Here is an 18,432-nt window from a genome sequence, read left to right on the forward strand (position 1 = left end):
CAGGTTCCATCTTAGAACTTTGAGATTGGAAAAAATCTCAACCGAAGCTCAGGATCAGCCGGCTCAGAAATTGTAACGGAAAACATTTAAGCTGGAGTGCGGGTTTCGCTGTTTTAGCACTGTCCTGTATACAGCTTCCTCATCACCACACGATGCTCGACTACGAAAACATAACATAGTCAACATTTCATTTCATCAAGAGCTGCTGTGTCGTTAAGTACACATACAGTGGCATATCTTGAAATGCCAATTTAAGGAATGGCAGAAATGTTGAAGCCTGTTGCAACTTATTACTCATTCATTTTAAGAAGGAAAAACACACCAGTTTACAAACTGTTCTTTTAGAGGATACTAGTTTCACATTTGCATCGTGGCTTGAGGACAATCATAATACATGTACATGCCATCAAAGATGGAACACTATCCACGAGAGCATCCATAGACCATATTTACCGGGGGAGTGAAGCTAAATTCCGTGAATACCCACTTCAGTTTCAACCGTCCAGCTAAGTTTACAGAGCACCTCACATCGGTACGCAGAACAAAGAACCAGTCGTCAAAAACAAAAGGGCTGGACGCTGGAGGGCATTGCTTATTAAGTCGCATCTGCATCTTGCTATGGTATGGTACAAACACCCTCAGTTCTTGTGCTGCATCCGGCCGCTCTCTGCACCCGCGTAAGGATCAATGATACAATTGATGACTGCTGGTTTCCTGGCACGGAATGATTCCGAAAGGGCAGATTTAAGCTCGTCTGGTGTCTCCACAAGATAACCTTTTCCTCCAAACGCTTCCATCATTATGTGGTAGCCTGCTGCTGGGACAAAAGAAGTTGGGGCAGGGTCATCTTTGAAGGGTCCAGTTATCTCATCAGAGCTTCTCCGGTCACCACCATAGACACCGTTGTTGTTGAAAACAATTACTACAACGGGCAACTGGTACCTCACCAATGTCTGTAAAATGAAAGGTGCAAAAGTAAATAATTGGGATTTCTTTTGTCTGGTACAATGTGGTAAAATGAAATGATAAACATTTTGTACAGCAAGTTTTGGAAAAGAGAATTTATTGAAGGGACTAGTTAGAAGTTGAAGTAGCAAAAAATCAAGGAAAAGAAAAAAATAGATAACGTAAACCAAGCTGGAGAGGAATAACTAAAAAGTTACCAAAAACGAAAAAGACATAAAAACAGTGAAGCAAAATTAACCAATAAAGGTGACCTAATTAAACAGAGGTTTGGTGCTTTGTAGTCAACCACACATAAGACTTTAAAACATCCTATGAAGTTTTACTAGTTATCCTAAGTATAGACCATAGTGAAGACCTGAATTTGGGTTAATTAGATGGCTAGTTATGACAAATTTACTTTGCTGACCATAACCCTGTCCAGCTAATCCATCAAGGACATATAAATAAGCACGCAAGCGATCAGATATTTTGCTTGATGCATTTCCATCAAGTTCTTTTGAACCACACATCTGCCAAATATCCTACTATTTTAACTAGTATGCAACAACACACATATTATAAAACTGCCATATAGTAGTCCTACTAGAAGAAAGAATAAAAAGTATCACCAAAAATTCAGAAGTGCATCTCCAATATCATAGAATGTGTAAACCTATAAAAGTAATAACCAAAACTATAGACATATTCTGGTTCAACTTCTAAATTTATCATTAAGAAGACACATTGAGCAAATTGCAGACAAAATTAAAAGAATGGCACAGGGACTGGAATGGTTTTGCCAAGCATTCATCAGATCATATTCCAAAATAAATAGATAAATAAATCATGATGCACAGTAATCTGAAGAAAAAGACAAGGTCACCATAATGAAAGCAAAATGATTTCATTGTTCAATTGGCAATACAGAATTACAGATGGATAACTGTCAAACAATGAAATTTTAAGCATGCGGCAAAATGTCTAATTTATGAGTAATGGTGCCCCCTGTGGTCCCAAGTCAAAATTTCATGTTGTGCCTGGGGCCAATGAGATTACAGAGGTATAGACAGTACAAAAATATGCGTATATGGTGACTGCATGGAGCTGGGAGTTTTAGTATACCAAAGCATCTACTACCAAATGTGCATTATAAACAACATATCCTGACAGACGAACCACTAGGATAATTCGATTGCTCATTTGTGGACAGCAGTTGATTGGTTATCCATTCGTTCATAAAAGCATATGCTACATTGAATACTTGTACTAACAGTATGAATCAGCAGAATTGCAAAAGATAGACTCATACACAATCCTTGCGTAATTTTCAGAGGGCATGCCATCTATGCATGTCCATTAGATTGATTTTCTATCTCCAAGTTATTATGCGTCACATTTACACCTGGAACATGGCAGCAGCGTCATAGTTCATATAAATTGATGATGGTCTCAGCAAGTATCTTAGCATTATCGACATCAGCAACATGACCCTGGCTTTCTCCAATTAGAAGAGTATTAATTCCGGCTCACAGTAACATGATGATAGCAAAATAGCAGCAGAAAAATAAGAAAGGGTGCTAATAGCATGTTACATAACTAAACCAAATGAGTCCTGAGATTTAACTACTTAATATTTCAATGTGGAAAGGGCTGTGCCACATTCATACCTCAACCTCCATTGCACTGAATCCGTATCCAGAGTCACCCTCCACAGCAACCACAAGGCGTTCGGGTTCGGCTACTGCAGCAGCAATACAGTACCCCAATCCGACCCCCATGGTCCCCCATGTCCCTGCATCCAGTCTTGTCCTTGGTTCATTCTGCACTAGCACAGCCCTGCCAACATCCATGGTGTTTGCCCCTTCTGAGACCACTATCGGAGCAGGGCTTCCCTCAGCAAGGATGGCATCCCGGATTATCCGCAACGGTGTCAAGAAATTGAACGGCACAACATCCTTTGCTAGCTGTGCCTCCATCCTAACAACATTGTCCTTGGTCTTCTTGGTGATGGCCTCAACCCATGGGTGCGACCTTGCCAAGCAGAATGGATCATCCTTGATCTCCCTATTGATGAGCTCAATCACCCTCTTGGCATCACCAACAATCCCCACATGTGGTTTCCGGAGCTCAATCTCCTCCTCGCAGACATCCACAAGTATGAACTTGACATCCTTGGACCACTTGGGCGGCTCGCCGAAGTGAAGCAACCAGTTAAGCCTGGCACCGACGACCAGAGCCACATCGCACTGTCCGATGGCGAGTGAGCGTGCCGCCGTGGCGGAGAGCGGGTGCGAGTCGGGCACGACCCCCTTCCCCATGGGCGTCGGGAGGAAGGGGATGCCCGTGGTGTCCACCAGCTTCCGGATGGCCTCCTCCGCGCGCGCGTACGCGGCACCCTTCCCAATGACGACAAGAGGCCGCTCCGCGCGCCGGAGCAGGTCCGCAGCTTTCCCGATGGCCTCATCTTCATCTAGGGGCTTCTGGTTGGGCGGGGATGGGTTGGAAGCGGCCGAATCGGCTGCTGCTGCTGCTGCTATGAGATCCGCGGCCTCGGATTGAGGGAGGGTCTGGTGGAGGACGTCGGAGGGGATGTCAAGGTAGCAGCCGCCGGGGCGGCCGGAGACGGCAGCGGCGAGGGCCTGGAAGACGAGGCGCGGGATGTCGGCGATGGTGGTGGCCTTGACTGCGAGCTTGGCGAAGGGCTTGGTGGCGGCGATCTGGTCGAGCTCCTGGAAGTCGCCCCTGCCGGCGTCGGCCTGGTCGCAGGAGCCGGAGAGCATGAGGAGCGGCCAGGCGTTGGCGGTGGCGTGGGAGAGGCCGGCGAGGCCGTGGACGCAGCCGGGGCCGGAGACGGTGAGGAGGAGCCCCGGGGAGCCGGTGAGGAAGCCGTAGGCGGCGGCGGCGTAGCCCGCGGACTGCTCGTTGCGGAAGGCGAGGAAGCGGACCCCCGCGGCGGCGGCGCGGGAGGCGAGGGAGGTGACGGGGATGCCGACGACGCCGAACATGTGGCGGGCGCCGGCCGCGGCCAGCGCGCGCCCCGCGAGCGCGCTGCCGTCGACGGTCTCGGCGGCCATCCCTCCCTTTTGCCTGGGATCCGGTGGTTGGGGAGTTGGTTGGCGAGCGCTGAGCACTGAGCAGAGCACGGGGGTGCAGCTGCAGGTGGTTATACTAAAAGGAAGGGAAAGCAGGCGTGCGGCGGCGGGCCGGCGAGGCAGCTGAGCACCTGTGCAGGGGCAGCTGTGCAGGGGCACCTGTGCACCGGTGTATCTGGAGCGGTGTGTCTGGGGATACAGGTGGCCGATTGGCGGGGCCGGCGAGCACTAGTGGAGACTTTGGAGGAGACGGAGGCGGAGGCTTCGGCGACCTCGCCGGTAGGGTAGGAGCGGTGGCCGAGTTGCGTGGAGGAGGCGCAGCGCAGCCGACGGCAGAGACGAGGCTTCGTCGTCTGGGCCCATGTGGTTGTTGACGGGGCCCATTTGCTGCCCACAAGAAGCGGCCCACGGCACACCCGGTCACCGGCGTCAACGTCATCGCGGACACGGTAGCCGCCGCCCGCGAGCGGATGCGCATTCTTCTCGCGTGGTCGGGGCGGCGTCTCCTCCTCCCTCCGCTGAGTGCTGAGTGCTGACTACTGAAATGGATGGCATCCATATTTTTTTAACAATGATGCATCCTTTGTTTGCGGAAACACGCCAGGGACATGGCGCGTCTGCTGCCGGAGCATTTTTCCGCTTGGTCCCGCTGATAGCCTCTCCAATCCCTCAAACGTATCCGGGTCAGAGTTCCTGCCATCAGCAGTTCCGGAGTCGAATTCCAAGATCAATTCGCCCCCACATCAATAAAAAGAATGCAAACTAATAAATTTCCAATAAAAATCTCATCCAGATTGCAAACATTTCAGGTTGCAAAAATCACTCAGCAAATGACAAACCCTCCCAACTCCCGGCTTATTTCAATTGCTCACGGCAGCATGCTGTTTAGCCAGGGGAACTCCTCCGCCTCCATGAAGATCTCGCCCACACCGGGGCCGGCGTCCACAAACCTCCTTCCGACCCTCCTCCTTTTTTCCCCCTAGGACATGGCAGATCGAGCGGAAGAAGCCGTCGGCGATGGGAATGAATCCCCCCGGCCAGATCTGCCTCCTCTGGCAGCTGCGGCAGTCGCGGCCGACCTAGCCTCCTCTCCTATGCTTGGATCTGCCTCCCCATCAACTTGGCGGTGGCCATTTGTCCTACCCCCGCCGGGATCTACGCCGGGTGCCGGCATGTCCGACGGCACCCCCGACTGGCTTCGCTTCTCGGCTTCCTCTGGTGAGGACGACTCACCCCGGTCGTCGCTGGCTCGTCTGAAGGGCAAGTAGGTCGCCTCTCCCTCCGACGAGTGCCCCAGCCACGCCTCCGCGTCCATGTCGCCGGCCCCGGGCGGCTTCATGGCGGATGCGCGGCACGCCTCCCTGCGGGAGGGGGGATGCTCGGCTTCCTCCCCTTCAGGTTCCTCCGGTCGCCGTCGTCAACTCCAATCATATCCCGGCGGTCGCTGATGGTGCTGGTGATGTTGGTGGCTGGGTCGAGGTTCATCGACGCTGGCGCCGACAGGTCCGTCCTCCCGGGCCACCTCCCCGCCCGGTGTCGGCTGATCTCGTCGGGCGCTGCTGGCCAGGGACCACGTCGCGGTGGCATGCCGGAACCCCTCCCGCTATCTGAAGTGCGGCCAGGTGGGCCACCGCGCCCGGACCTGCAAACGGGGTCGTGCCTCCCGGGCTGTGGGGGGCTGGCACGCTCGCCCCTCTTCTTCGGCGCGCCAACCACGGCGTGTGGCGGTGGTGAGATCGCACGGTGCTGGCCACTCCAAACAGGGTCGCTCGCCGACCTCCGACACCACTCGCTCTGCCCGGTCGCAGTCCACTGGTCGCGCACCCTCTCTACCTAAAGCTTGTGCCCCCTCTCCGCTGCGTGATGAAGGACCTCCCCCTGCCTCTGGGTCGCCACCTCCCTCCCCCAAGCCCATTGGTGATCCCTCCTGGAGTCCTCACTCTGAACTCTGCATTATCCCGCGTTCACAGGAGATTGATGATACTAAGGGACGCCTGGCGGCCTGTGCCCTGGTGGCTGTTGTTGGTGGCACTCGCCCATTGGTTTCCTGCTGGCAGGTTTGCATGTTGTTGGAGGAATTCTTTTCTGTCCAGCACGGGGAGTACAAGGTCTCTACCTTCGAGCCTAGGGACTTCTTGGTGGAATTCTCTTCGGCTGCTGATGCTGACAGAGTTCTACACGCCCATTATCCGGCTGAAGCTCCTTTTCAATTGGTCTGGAAACGCTGGAGAAGACAAGCCACTGCCTCTCTGCAGTCGCTGCGCTTCAGGGTTCTGATTGAATTACGTGGAATTCCAGCACATGGGCGGAACATATCCACTGTCAGGATCATTTTAGATACCTCCTGCTCCGATCTTGTTGAAGCGCCACCTGAACTCGTGGGTGATGATAGTAAAAAGTATTTTGTTGGTGCATGGTGTATTCATCCGGACCTGGTGCCGCAGACGAAGATGATTTTCATCTAGGAGCCGCCTGTACCGTATGTGGAGTCGGGACTGTTCTTACGTCCCCATGAAATTATTCACTCATGCCATGATGGGTTGTGGTACCAGGTTAATGTGCGCATTGTTGAAATCCAAGACTGGAACCTGTCAAGTGACTCCTCTTAGACCGTCCACAGCGAAAAGAGTAAATGAAAGAGCAAATACACTGTTTGACACTGTAGATACATTGTTTGGCACTGTAGACAGAGAGGGCGTGGAAATCGAGGAGGAGATGCTCCTTAGGATGCTCGGCCCGCTGTGGACGGCCTTATGACGATGATGTGTGGCCAGATAGCTTTGATAGTGATGATGATGGGCACCCTGGCAATGAGCCGCGGCGACGGTCCAACCCCTGGCCAAAGCGAACGAGGTTCGACAACGACGTTGGTTCGAGTTCTGATCCGTAGCTTGGCCCTGGCTGGGGACCGCCTTTCTTGCCGCGGAATCGAGCCACTGCCGTGCCTGTGGTGGGCACAATTCAGTGTGCGCCGGAGCACCCTTTGCTCCTACCGCTTCGGCTGGGCGGGCATCCTCGACAGTCTTCAAGGCTTAATGGGTCTCCTGATGATGTTGCGTTCCTTGATGCCACTCCACCAACTGACTCATTGTCATGCTCCTTCGACCCGATGCTCGCTGAGGCTGATGCACTTCGGGGTTCGTCGACTCTGGTCCCCGATCTGCTTGTTGGGGACTTGGTACTCCGGCAGTCTGTCCCTATTCCTGCTACCCATGGATCGACCTGGGACCCCATGCTTCTGGAGGATACTATATGTGGTGTCGCCTCACTCTCCTTGTCCGTGGTCGCCTCTGTTCATGACCAGGTCGCTCTGGATCAAGCCCATGTCGCTCTCGAATCGGTACGATTCAGCTTGTCACCCACGGAACCGGTACGTGATTGTGCCGATGTGCCCGTGTTTCAACCACCAACCTCCCCTTCCTGTCATAATGTTACGGTGGCGCGGGGAACGCGGGAGGCTCTGCCTCTTCATTTGGTTCCTTATGCTTCGCTCCTGGCTGATGAAACGGTCGCTAATTTCGCGCATGATGTTTGTAGGGATGCACCTCGTGCTGTCCTGGTCGCCTCGCCGCCAAGACGGCGCTCTCGACAACAACCCCAAGAATTCACTATCCGTCGCAGCGAGCGATTGGCACAGAAGTCTCATCACCGAGCTACAAAGCCTGCGGTTCAGGCACAAAACGTTATGATGAGGAAACTGGGCTTCACGTCGGACCTCCATCCCCCCGACGCCTCTGCTTTCCAACAATTCGAGCAGGCATTCTCCTCCTCCCTCTCAGTATCACACTGTGAGGCTCTTGATATTTTGCTGCCGACGGAAATGGGCACGATGGCAGCAGATGTCGCGACACCTGTACTGGTGTCTTAGTTGTGTGCTTGGTTGATCACCTGGGTCGCTCCATCTGGTTACCATGTTAGCTGAAAACTGTATGACTTGGAATGTTAGGGGGCTAAACTCTAGGGCCCGTCGTAATGTAGTACGTGAATTGGTCGCACAGGAAAACATCTCCCTGTTGTGGCGTTGCAAGAAACTAAACTTCAAGCTTGTTCGGAGAATGACATTCTGGAAATTTGTGGGTCGGGGTTTGATTTCTTGGATCTCCCTGCAGTGAACACTTGCCGAGGTATTCTGTTGACCTGGCGGCGCAATGTTTGGTCTGTTTCCGGTCCCTCCCTTAGACAGCATAGTCTAACTACGAAAATCACCATGCTGGATTCCGGTGAATCTTGGTGGATCACATCGGTTTATGGTCCACAAACAGACCAAGAAAAGATCATGTTTCTTGATGAACTCAGGGAGGTGCGCGAGGGGTGCACAGCAGCACAGGCACCTGGCTGCTCTAGGAGGACTTCAACCTTATTTATCAGGCCGCGGACAAGAATAATTCCCCACTAAATAGGAGCATGATGCAGCGGTTCAGGCAGTTCATTAATGATTGTGAGCTGCAGGAGCTCTATCTTAAGGGGAGGTTGTTTACTTGGTCGAATGAGCGTGACATCCCAACGCTGGAACGGCTTGATCGGGTTCTTGCTTCTGAAGGATGGTCTGCAACCTTTCCTAACCATGAGCTATCTGCCTTGGCCTCCGAATGCTCAGACCATGCGCCACTTCTCAAAACTGACTGCTCCCTTCCACATTGCTTGCGGTTTTGTTTCGAGAATTTCTGGCCTAAGTGTGAGGGCTACCTCCAGGTGGTGGAGGAGGCCTGGAAGTCACCCCTTCCCTGGCCGTCTGGCACGGCTGATGCCTTTCGCTACCTAGACTTTAAACTTAGAAACACGGCCAAGATGTTAAAGAGCTGGAGCGCTAAGCACGTTGGTGTGGTGCGCCTACAGTTGGCCATTGCCAAGGAAATTGTCTCAAGGCTAGATGCTGCTCAAGACAGAAGGGAATTGGCACCTCATGAGTCGGCCCTACGGCGCAAGGCGAAACTTTGCTCTCTCAGTCTTGCTTCTCTACAACGTACGATGGTCAGACAACGCGCCCTTATTTCTTTCTTGGCCGAAGGTGATGCCAACAGCAGGTTCTTTCATCTACAAGCTTGTCATAGGAACCGTAAAGGCCATATTCCCAAGCTGATAACCAATGATGCCATGCTCGTTAAGGATGATGAGATGGCCTCAGCTTTCTTTGAGCACTATGACTCTCTGTTGGGCACACCTGGAACTCAACAAAATCTAATAAACATTGAGGCATTGGGGTTGCCATCTCTTCGAGGAAATATGTTTGACCACTGTTTCAGTGAAGAAGAGATTTGGCAAGCGATCTGTGAGATGCCGGTGGACAAAGCTCCAGGCCCGGACGGCTTCACGGGCTTGTTTTACAGGACGGCCTGGCCGTTGATTAAAGATGACATCTTGAGTGCTTTCCAAGCCATCTGGTCGCTTGATGGTAGAAGCTTCTACCTGGTGAATCAGGCATATATGGTTCTGCTTCGTAAGAAGCAAGATGCGGCTACTGTTGGGAATTTTGGACCTATTAGCCTAATTCACAGCTTTGCCAAACTACTCACCAAGGTGCTCACACGCCGCATTGCACCACACAAGAATGATCTCATCAAATATAATCAGAGTGCATTTATTCAGAAACGTCTCATCCATGAGAACTACAAGGCGGTGCAACTTTCTGCCAGGATTCTTCACCGCAACAAAATTCCATCCGCTCTAATTAAGATTGACATTACAAAAGCTTTTGACACAGTTAATTGGTGCTTTCTATTGAGTATGCTTCACCACCTTGGATTCTCTAGGCGTTGGATTGACTGGATCTCTCTAATCCTTTCCACGGCAAGCACCAAGATTATCCTCAATGGTTCACCTGGTAGAAGAATTTGTCATGCGAGGGGCTTGCGTCAAGGGGACCCCTTATCCCCCCTTCTCTTTGTGATGGCGATGGAAGGTCTGAATCGCCTATTTGCCCTGGCGGATAGCAGACAACTTTTGAGACCGTTACATCCTAAGATATCTGACAGGACTTTCATGTACGCTGATGATGTCGTGCTCTTCCTCACCCCGCACCAGCAGGACCTTTCCCTATCCAAGTTAATTCTGGAAATCTTTGCCAGGGCCTCTGGCCTCAAAACCAACCCGGAAAAATGTTTGATTTCACCAATCCATTGTGACCTTGAGGCTACGGTCACTCTTCTCAAATTTTTTCATGGAAGAATTGATCCTTTCCCCATTACTTACCTGGGAATTCCACTTGGACTGAGAAGAGTTAACAAGACAGCGCTGCAGCCATTGGTGGACAAGGTTGCAAATTGTTTACCATCTTGGAAGGCTGGGCTTCTGAACCGTGCTGGTAGAACTGTACTCATCAAGAGCACTCTGTCCGCCATCCCCACACATACAGCTCTTGCGGTTAGTCTCTCCCCCTGGGTCATCAAGTGCATTGATAATATTTGGCGCGGTTTTCTCTAGACAGGTGCTCGCTCGGCAAAGGGGGGGGGGCATTGTCTCTTGGCTTGGCCTAGGGTCTGCCGTCCACCTGAATTGGGTGGTCTCGACATCGTTGATTTGCAACGTTTTGGTGATGCGCTGCGTATGCGCTGGCTTTGGCTGAGGCAAACTGAGGAGACTAGACCTTGGCATTTACTACCTGATGATCGTGATCCCGTTGTTGAGGCAATGTTTCACGCCTCCACTTTCGTGGTTTTGGGGGATGGCCAGAAAACTTTGTTTTGGAAGGATCGCTGGCTGCAAGGCAAATGTTTAGCTGAGCTTGCTCCATGTCTGTTTGCTGCAGTACGCCCCTGTGCCAAAAGGGTGAAAACTGTGGCACTAGCACTCAGTGGTGATAGTTGGATTTTGGATATAACTGGGGCGCTCACAGTTCAAGTTATTCTGGACTACCTGCTCGTTTGGGACTTGACAAGAGACATTCAGCTAACTCAGGGAGTTGATGATCATTTTTGTTGGAAGTGGACATCGGATGGGATTTTCACCACGTCATCCGCCTATCATTCTTTCTTCATCGGACAGCACCCGATTGATGGAGCAGGTCTACTGCGCAAAATGTGTGCGCCTCCAAAATGCAAGTTCTTTATCTGGCTGGTCTTACATGATAGATGCTGGACGGCCGCCCGAAGGAAAAAACATGGGCTCCAAGACAACGATGATTGTGCCCTTTGCTCCCAAGTATCAGAGACTATTGATCATATTCTAATTGAATGTTCTTTCTCAAGGGAGCTTTGGTTCAACTTTCTTCACAGGGTTGGCTGGGGCAGCATTCCACCCTCGACCAATAGCCTTGGTTTCGTCGCATGGTCGAAGGCGGCCAGGAAATGTGTTCAAAAAGATGATCGTCGCTGTTTTGACTCGGTGGTTATCCTCATTTCTTGGATCCTATGGAAGGAAAGAAATTGCAGAACATTCGACCGGTCTTCCAAATCTGTTTCCCAGTTGCTTTGTCTTGTACTTGATGAGATGGTCGCTTGGTTTTGGGCTGGTCACCATAGGCAAGAACCACTTTTATTGTTACTAGGTAGATTACCGGGTCGCGCTTTACCGACTGTGTAAGCTTCCTTTCATGTTTTGTGTGTGGGGTTGGGTTGCTAATCTCTGGAACCTTCCAACCCAGGGTCATGCCCCACCCTGTTGTACTACTTTTCTCTCCCTCTTAATGAAAAACATGCTCAGACACGGTCGCGAAAAAAAGATCTCACCCTCATCCTTCCCTGTGGCCCATTGCCTTGGCTGCTCAAGCAACGAGGATCTTTTCCTACCTCTCTCCACCACCCCCACAGTCGAGAGGGTGGCCAGGGCAGCGACCAAGAAGACGGCGAGGTGCCATGGCTTGCTCGTAAGGGAGGATCAGAGCGAAATGGGGGCGACCCGCACGCAAACGCAATGTGGGCGATGGGAGGGAGAGATTTTTTAGAGTTTAAGAGACCCACAGGGCTCCCCTCTTACGTAATACGAAAGACAGAAAGTGTTTACATCCAAGCGCAGAACAGGACGGATCTAATCGCCCCGCAGAGTTAGGGCCACAGCCCCCAAAAGAGAAAACTAGGTACTGAGATCACACCACGGCTATGATACGCGGATACTTCGTAAAACTCACTTACCGGTATCGGATACCCATACTCCACGGATACTCCCGGATACGTATCCCGTAAGTATCGGACTATTTAGGTATTTTCAAATAATAAAAATAAATCGGATACTCATGGGATACCTATCCGATACCTTCAAACCCTAACAACACCACTCAATCGCTTCGTATAAAAGTCCTCCGTTCAGCTGTGCCACCTTCTCATCCCCACTCGCGCAGCTGCAGGCCCGCAGCAGCCTCGCACGGCTCGTGCGGCCGCTAGAGAGGGAGAGGATGAGTCGCAGCCTCCGGAGAGGGAGAGGAGGAGCCACGGCCGCCAGAGTTGGCCGCTACACAGAGAAAGAGAGAGAGAGAGTGCCGGAGATTGGGGAAGAAGACGACCGACATCCATTCGTGGAACTTGACGAACAGGTAAGAGAAGGTTGGTTTTTTTCCTCTGCCCCTTCCCTTTTCTAATAATTATAGAACATATGAATATATGAGTTTATGATGCATTATAGTCCCTAGAACTTCTATTTTCTCACATTCTAGCTCCTGAAACTTTTTTTATTTTTTTATATATATTGGCGTATCCCCGTATCCTTGTTTTTGGAAAAATGGTGTATCGGAGTATCCCTGTATCGTGTACCGTTATCCGTATCCGGGCAACATAGCCCCATGGTGATTACATCAAGTGCAGAAACAGGTCGGCACGCCAACCAGTAGACCAAAGTGAAATTACAGCAGCACCTCGGTCAAAGCTTCAGAACTTAGCACTCCCTCCCATCGACGTAGCCTGATCCTTGAACAGAAAACCCTTCTTGTCAAAGCACCTTCGCAAACCTTCAGTTGCCTCAGCTATCTCCCAGCTCCAATCATGACGGCGCCAAAAGTACACCATCTCCAGGGGCATACCCTTCTTTACCCAGAAATTCTCCCAGGTCTTGTCGCGATAAGCTTGAGACTGGACAAAGCATGAGACATCTCGACCTTTGGGAGGGAGAGATTGGGTTCGAACCTTGGTCGTTTGAGCTTCCGGTTTGGATGGGAGGACTCTGACGGCAGCGGCCGTCGCCGGTGAACGGGCGGGAGCCGGAGCCATCCGAATAAGAGGTTTTATGCAAATATATACATACACGATCCTAAAATTTACAAGAGACCTGTAATCTGGTTCGTGGGTAACCCGGTTCGGCGGATCGCATCGTAGCGTGGGCTGGGGACATCTGATTGCAATATGATTCAATTTGGCGTGTTGCTCTCCCTCTCCGGCCAAAAACAGCTTCTTTGATCCAAAATGGTGTAAAGAATCCTTTTTCAAAGAAAAAGAAAACTGTGTAAAGAATTAGCAAGATGACGAGATCTGCTTGTGATTTGCATCCTCATTTTAAAATTTTCTGTTGTTGGGTTATCACTAGATTGATATTCACTCTGCCTTCGATTTGCTACCGACTCGTGGGATTCCTTCTTCCACTCTCAGTTAGTCCTCTTGCCGAGCTCGCGAGCACAGGGCTGGGGAGGGGTTGAAGCCTTCTTGTCTCACCTCCTTTCTCTTCTTCTTCTTCTTCTTCTTCTTCTTCTTCTTCTTCTCCCTTCACTTTCTGCTCCTCTTGTTTTAATGGAGCCATACAGGAGGCAGCCAATCCCCTACCCCCCTTGGGGGCTGTTCGGCTGATCCAGTGAATAGTGTTTTCTGCTGGTAGAATGAATAGTATTATGTGAGAAAAAATAAGCCGAGACAAGCCAAAATTAGATCAGCCGAACAGCCCCTTGATCGCCACTTTATTGCTTCATTTGGTTGCAGGTTGATCCCTCCTCAATCACAATGTTGCAGGTTGCATACAGCACTCCGATGCTTACCGCTTATGCCCAGGAACTAGGAGGCTCAAGCCGCCCTAGCCCCGCGCCCCTTAGATCCGCCACTGGGGCCCACCAGGCTTCCTTTCTGACACGTGGGACACTCATGCGGAGATTAAAGCGCTAGTATATACGATAGATCTTCCTCAGTAATACATGGTGTGCATGCAAAGAGTGAGTTCGTCCCTCATCATCCAGACACGCATCTTACACTAGTGGCTCTGCCGAGCGCACTACCCCGGCCCACACGGCAGCCAACAACGACACTGTCAATCGATCCACCGTATCAATTGATATCACTGTCATGCTTGCGGTTGCCCGGCGGCGGGTTCAGCCCGGCAGTCTACGTGTAGGACGTCGTGGCGGCGCGCGCGGCCTCCAGGTCCGAGGCGGCGGTGTCGAGCGCCGCCTGCTGCTTGGTCTTGGTACTAGCCCCGCCGCCGCGGCGCTTGCTCGCTCTCATCTCCTCTGTGAAGATGGGCTTGCGCCGGCGCTCCGTGATGGCGATGGAGATGTCGTTGGGGAAGAGGTCGCGGTGCACCACCGCGTGCAGCAGCGTCGTCAGGAAGAGCGCCGACACGGTCAGCGTGGCGGCCGCCGTCAGGGCGATGCACAGGCACTGCGTGAAGGCGTTCTTCACCTCCGACGCGTACCGGATGGACGCGATCGCCGCGCTCGTCATGGGGAACGTGTACGCCCACCACGCCAGCGAGAAGCTGAAGCCCCGGAACAGGTTCACCCGCACGGCCTGCACGCCAATCGATGGATGATACGTACTAGATGTCAGCAGCAGCTAGCTAGTCATGGAGCAAAGCAGCTACGAGGTACTGACGAGCGACGCGTAGAGGAACATGGCGATGAAGTAGGCGACCCGGGAGCCGTAGCCGAACTCGCCGGTGATCCTGGCCCAGGCCAGGCACGCCACGCTGGGCGCCGCGACGAAGAGGAAGAAGACCGGGTGGAGATCCCGGGGCAGCGTCTCGCTCGTGGGCAGCCGCTGGTAGAGCGTCACGAAGAGCACCATGTAGTGCGCCAGGCCGACGGAGAAGAAGAACATGGGGCCCTCCTTGAGGCCCATGATGCCGCCGAGCAGCGCGCCGACGAAGTTGCCGACGATGGAGAGGTGGTTGGAGGGGTTGGCGACGCGCGAGAGCCGCCGCTGCCCGCCGGAGATCCACTGGCCGTAGATCTTGAGCTCCAGGCACACGATGGGCGCCATGAGCAGGTACCAGAGCCAGTGCGGGAGGCTGGCCGCCACCGCGTCCGGCACGCCGATGGCCAGGAACAGGCACGCGATCCACGGCGCGAAGAAGAAGTTGACGCGGATCGGGTGGTAGTACTCGCGCCGCACCGCCTCGAAGTAGAACACCACCTTGCACGCGTAGAGCGCCGACACGGCGAGCATGAGCGCCACCGAGACGCACCACAGCACCAGGTTGATCTTGACGGTGATGTGCAGGAACCGCGTCGACGCCGAGATGGCGATCCGCTTCCACAGGATGGCCTGGCTGCTCATGCCCATGCACATGCCGAACGCCGAAACCGGGAACCGGAGCAGGAACGGCCACGTCTTGTCGGACGGCAGGATCAGCTCCTCCGAGGACTGCCACCACCCAACAACAACAACACGCCGGTCAGCCAGCTGCCACGTCAGCAGGAGCACGAGCAAGCTACTAGGAGCGAGGTGCTAACAGCAGCTACGGATGTGATCAGCAGCAGTAGTACCCGCAGCTTGTCGAGCTCGGGGCCTTCCAGCGCCGCGAAGAAGCGCTGCACTTCGGGCATGGAGGAAGACAGCCGCCGGCGGTTGCTCGCCGCGTCGTCTTCGTCCTCGGGAGGCTCCTCCTCCTCCTGATGCGGCTGCGCCGGCGCCGGCCGCCCGCCCAGGAGGTGCGTGGCGATCTGCTTCTCCAGCTTGCCGGACCACGTCTTGAACGAGTCGTAGCTCTTGTCCCTGCGCGCCTTGGGCCTCGCCGCGTGCGGTGCGCTCCGGCTCGGGTCGCCGTGCCCCTGCTGGGCGGCGCCCTTCGCCGCCCCCGGAGGCGCCGCGGGGATCGGCTGGGACCGGAACACCACCTTGTCAGGCTGCGCCAGCGTCACGGTGGCCACCGGGGCGCGCGGCGGCACCATCATCCGCCGCGGCGCGTCCGTCATGGCCTCCGTCCTGGAGGCGCCGAACCCGGTCGGCGACGCCGGCAGGCTGATCGACACCTGCCGCGCGCCCGGGAGCGACGGCGAGTACCCCGGGGACGCCGCTGCGGCCATGGCGGCGGCGATCATGTCACCGTGTCGCTCCTACGCACACACCAAAAACCGTTCATACTCCTGGTTGGTTTCGACCAGGTGCTAGCTAGCTTCGTGTATGGTCAGTGACACGAGGGCTTACTCTGAACACCGGCTCCTCGGCGGAGAGGCTCGACGCGATGTGAACGGCGACGGCGTCCGGGTGCACGAGCGCGGAACGTTGCGGCAGCGGCGCAGGTTCGTCCGTCTCCATGAACCTCGCGAAACCTGCATGCATGTTCATCGTCAGAGGAAAACAAAACAAAGGCTGGAGATCGATCGACACAAACGCAGACACCGTAGCTGATCGATCACTTGTCAGTGCAAAGGAGTGGAGTCATCATCACTAGAGTGCTTACGGGTGCACGCCGTGCATCTTGTCATTGCCGTCTACTTCCTGACTGAGCAGTGATCACTATGAGAAGAAAGAAGTTAAGGGGAATGTTACTTTGAAGCCAAGATAGATGAACAGGAATCGGCTAGTCCCGTGTAGCAGACAAGAGAATCAGCTGCTCACAAGAAGATGCAATGCAATACCACTTGTGTTTGTGTAGTGGACGCGCGTATATATAAGGTCTCCGAACTGAGTGCAGGGAGGAGCTAGATAGATAGACGGCATCGCCGGGCAGAATGTGCAATTGAATGCCGACGCATCACGAACCGTCCATATGTGTGGCGCAGGTGCCGCCGTGCAGGATATCCCGGCAAGATCTCGAGACTTGTGGCTCCGGCATTCCGATCGAGCGCAAGCATGGCAAGCGTTGGGCACAAATGGCATGGCCTTCCCTGAACTGCAGGCAACCCTGACGAGACCACGGCCTCTAGTTTTTGGTAGCAGATGCAGAGCTCTTGGGGGAAGAGAACTGTCGGGCAGGCAGGCTGAGACACATGCTTCTACAGGGAGTAGCGCTAGCGCAACTGGGCGATGGCTAGTTGTTGATAGGACGACCGTCATATCTGAAACTTATTGCTCGCCTTATCATTCACAGTAGCTAAGCTCTGAAAACTTCTACCAGCGCAGATGACAGTCTGTTTTCAGCTTTCCAATAAATCTTTTCCACAGGGATGCAAATCAATTTGCATCTGAATTCTATTCTTTTTTATTCTGATATAAGCGAGATGAGAACCAGTATTATTTGTTAATTATAATTCGGACTTCAGAGATGTGCTATAGAATTATAGCATCTAGCATGCTTTTTTTTTTTTTTTGCAGTGACATCTAGCATGCTGTGTTGCTAGGCAGGAACATCATCAGCGTGCTGAACATGTGCCCCGATCGAGCTTGTCCTTGCTCAAGGTAAAACGCAAAACGATAGATTGTTCAAGGGAGGCTACAAGTGGACAAGGCCATGCGCTAACTTTCTGAACTGAAAGCGATACCTGCCACACGGCCTTAGGGCAAAGGCTTCTGACTGAGCCACGCCACATGCCAATATGCCATGCCCGGTTGCTGTCAGGGAAACTCAGGCGGCAGCCTGAACTGCCTAGAAGCTCCAGAACCTGAAGTTTTCTGAACTTGTTTTCGCCCTCCCGTCTCGTGGGTTTCGTATCAACGCGAGGCCCAGGCGTCAGAGAGAAGCGTCGTTCCCGATGCGATGTGATGCAGTTGCAGCGATACCCAAGCGAAAGAATTCAAGGGCGTGTTCGAAAAAAAAAAAAAGAGAATTCCAGGGAAGAAGTAATCGTTGGGGATCAGTATCTTTTTGTTTTTTTGAAGAAGTGTTGGGGATCAGTATCATACCTGGAACACAGGTGCATCGGGGCGTTCGGTCGGGACGAGCAGGGCAATGCCGGCGGTGAGTCTGTTCTCGAGGGCGATCACCAGTCGGGGCGGATCAGCTAGGGCCTAGGGCTAGCGGCGGCGATCGCGGCCGGCGGGGTTAGGAGTGGCGGGCGACGGGGGCTGTGTCGCTGCGGGTGGGGTCGGAGTCGAGGAGCCCGATGCCTGGAGCACGTGTCAGCCTGGCTAGGGAGGTGGCGTCACGAATCACGATTTACCCGCGCGGGCATGCCCACGCCATGCTCAGGGTTGCCACAAGAACTACACGAGTATGACATAGTGGGCCCACGAACTAGCTCGGATGCTGTCTCTCTCCGCGATTGTGCATGCGTGCTAGGGTCTAACATATATATATTTTTTTGAAAATACTCTAGCATAGTAGTATACTATATGTCGCCTTCTTAAAGTATTTTTTAGGTCATATTTACCCCTACTATATGCAAGCT

At 53.1% G+C, this 18,432-nt stretch overlaps 3 protein-coding genes across 4 annotated transcripts; 1 reads left to right on the plus strand and 2 right to left on the minus strand.

Annotated features, from left to right (window-relative positions):
* Positions 1–268: 268 nt before the first annotated feature.
* On the minus strand, positions 269–4,401 carry LOC120705520 (2-hydroxyacyl-CoA lyase-like). Its single transcript, XM_039989904.1, has 2 exons — positions 2,613–4,401; positions 269–953 (listed from the first exon to the last, which is right to left on the minus strand). Exons 1-2 carry the CDS (start codon positions 4,017–4,019, stop codon positions 639–641), a joined length of 1,722 nt encoding a protein of 573 aa, XP_039845838.1. The 5' UTR covers positions 4,020–4,401; the 3' UTR covers positions 269–638.
* Positions 4,402–4,537: 136 nt separating this feature from the next.
* Positions 4,538–8,126, plus strand: LOC120705521. The gene is made up of 2 exons (XM_039989906.1): positions 4,538–7,407; positions 7,575–8,126. Exons 1-2 carry the CDS (start codon positions 6,791–6,793, stop codon positions 7,903–7,905), a joined length of 948 nt encoding a protein of 315 aa, XP_039845840.1. The 5' UTR covers positions 4,538–6,790; the 3' UTR covers positions 7,906–8,126.
* A 5,694-nt stretch (positions 8,127–13,820) lies between these two features.
* On the minus strand, positions 13,821–16,756 carry LOC120705522 (S-type anion channel SLAH2-like). Of its 2 annotated transcripts, none has more exons than XM_039989907.1 (5): positions 16,566–16,756; positions 16,310–16,434; positions 15,616–16,218; positions 14,756–15,526; positions 13,821–14,671 (listed from the first exon to the last, which is right to left on the minus strand). In XM_039989907.1, exons 1-5 carry the CDS (start codon positions 16,588–16,590, stop codon positions 14,267–14,269), a joined length of 1,929 nt encoding a protein of 642 aa, XP_039845841.1. In that variant the 5' UTR covers positions 16,591–16,756; the 3' UTR covers positions 13,821–14,266. The 2 variants fall into 2 exon arrangements, with proteins under 2 accessions (XP_039845841.1, XP_039845842.1); XM_039989908.1 differs by having other exon boundaries at positions 15,649–16,218; positions 16,566–16,755.
* Positions 16,757–18,432: the final 1,676 nt, after the last annotated feature.

The sequence above is a fragment of the Panicum virgatum genome, chromosome 5K (assembly GCF_016808335.1).
Source record: "Panicum virgatum strain AP13 chromosome 5K, P.virgatum_v5, whole genome shotgun sequence".
NCBI classification, from domain to species: Eukaryota; Viridiplantae; Streptophyta; class Magnoliopsida; order Poales; family Poaceae; genus Panicum; species Panicum virgatum.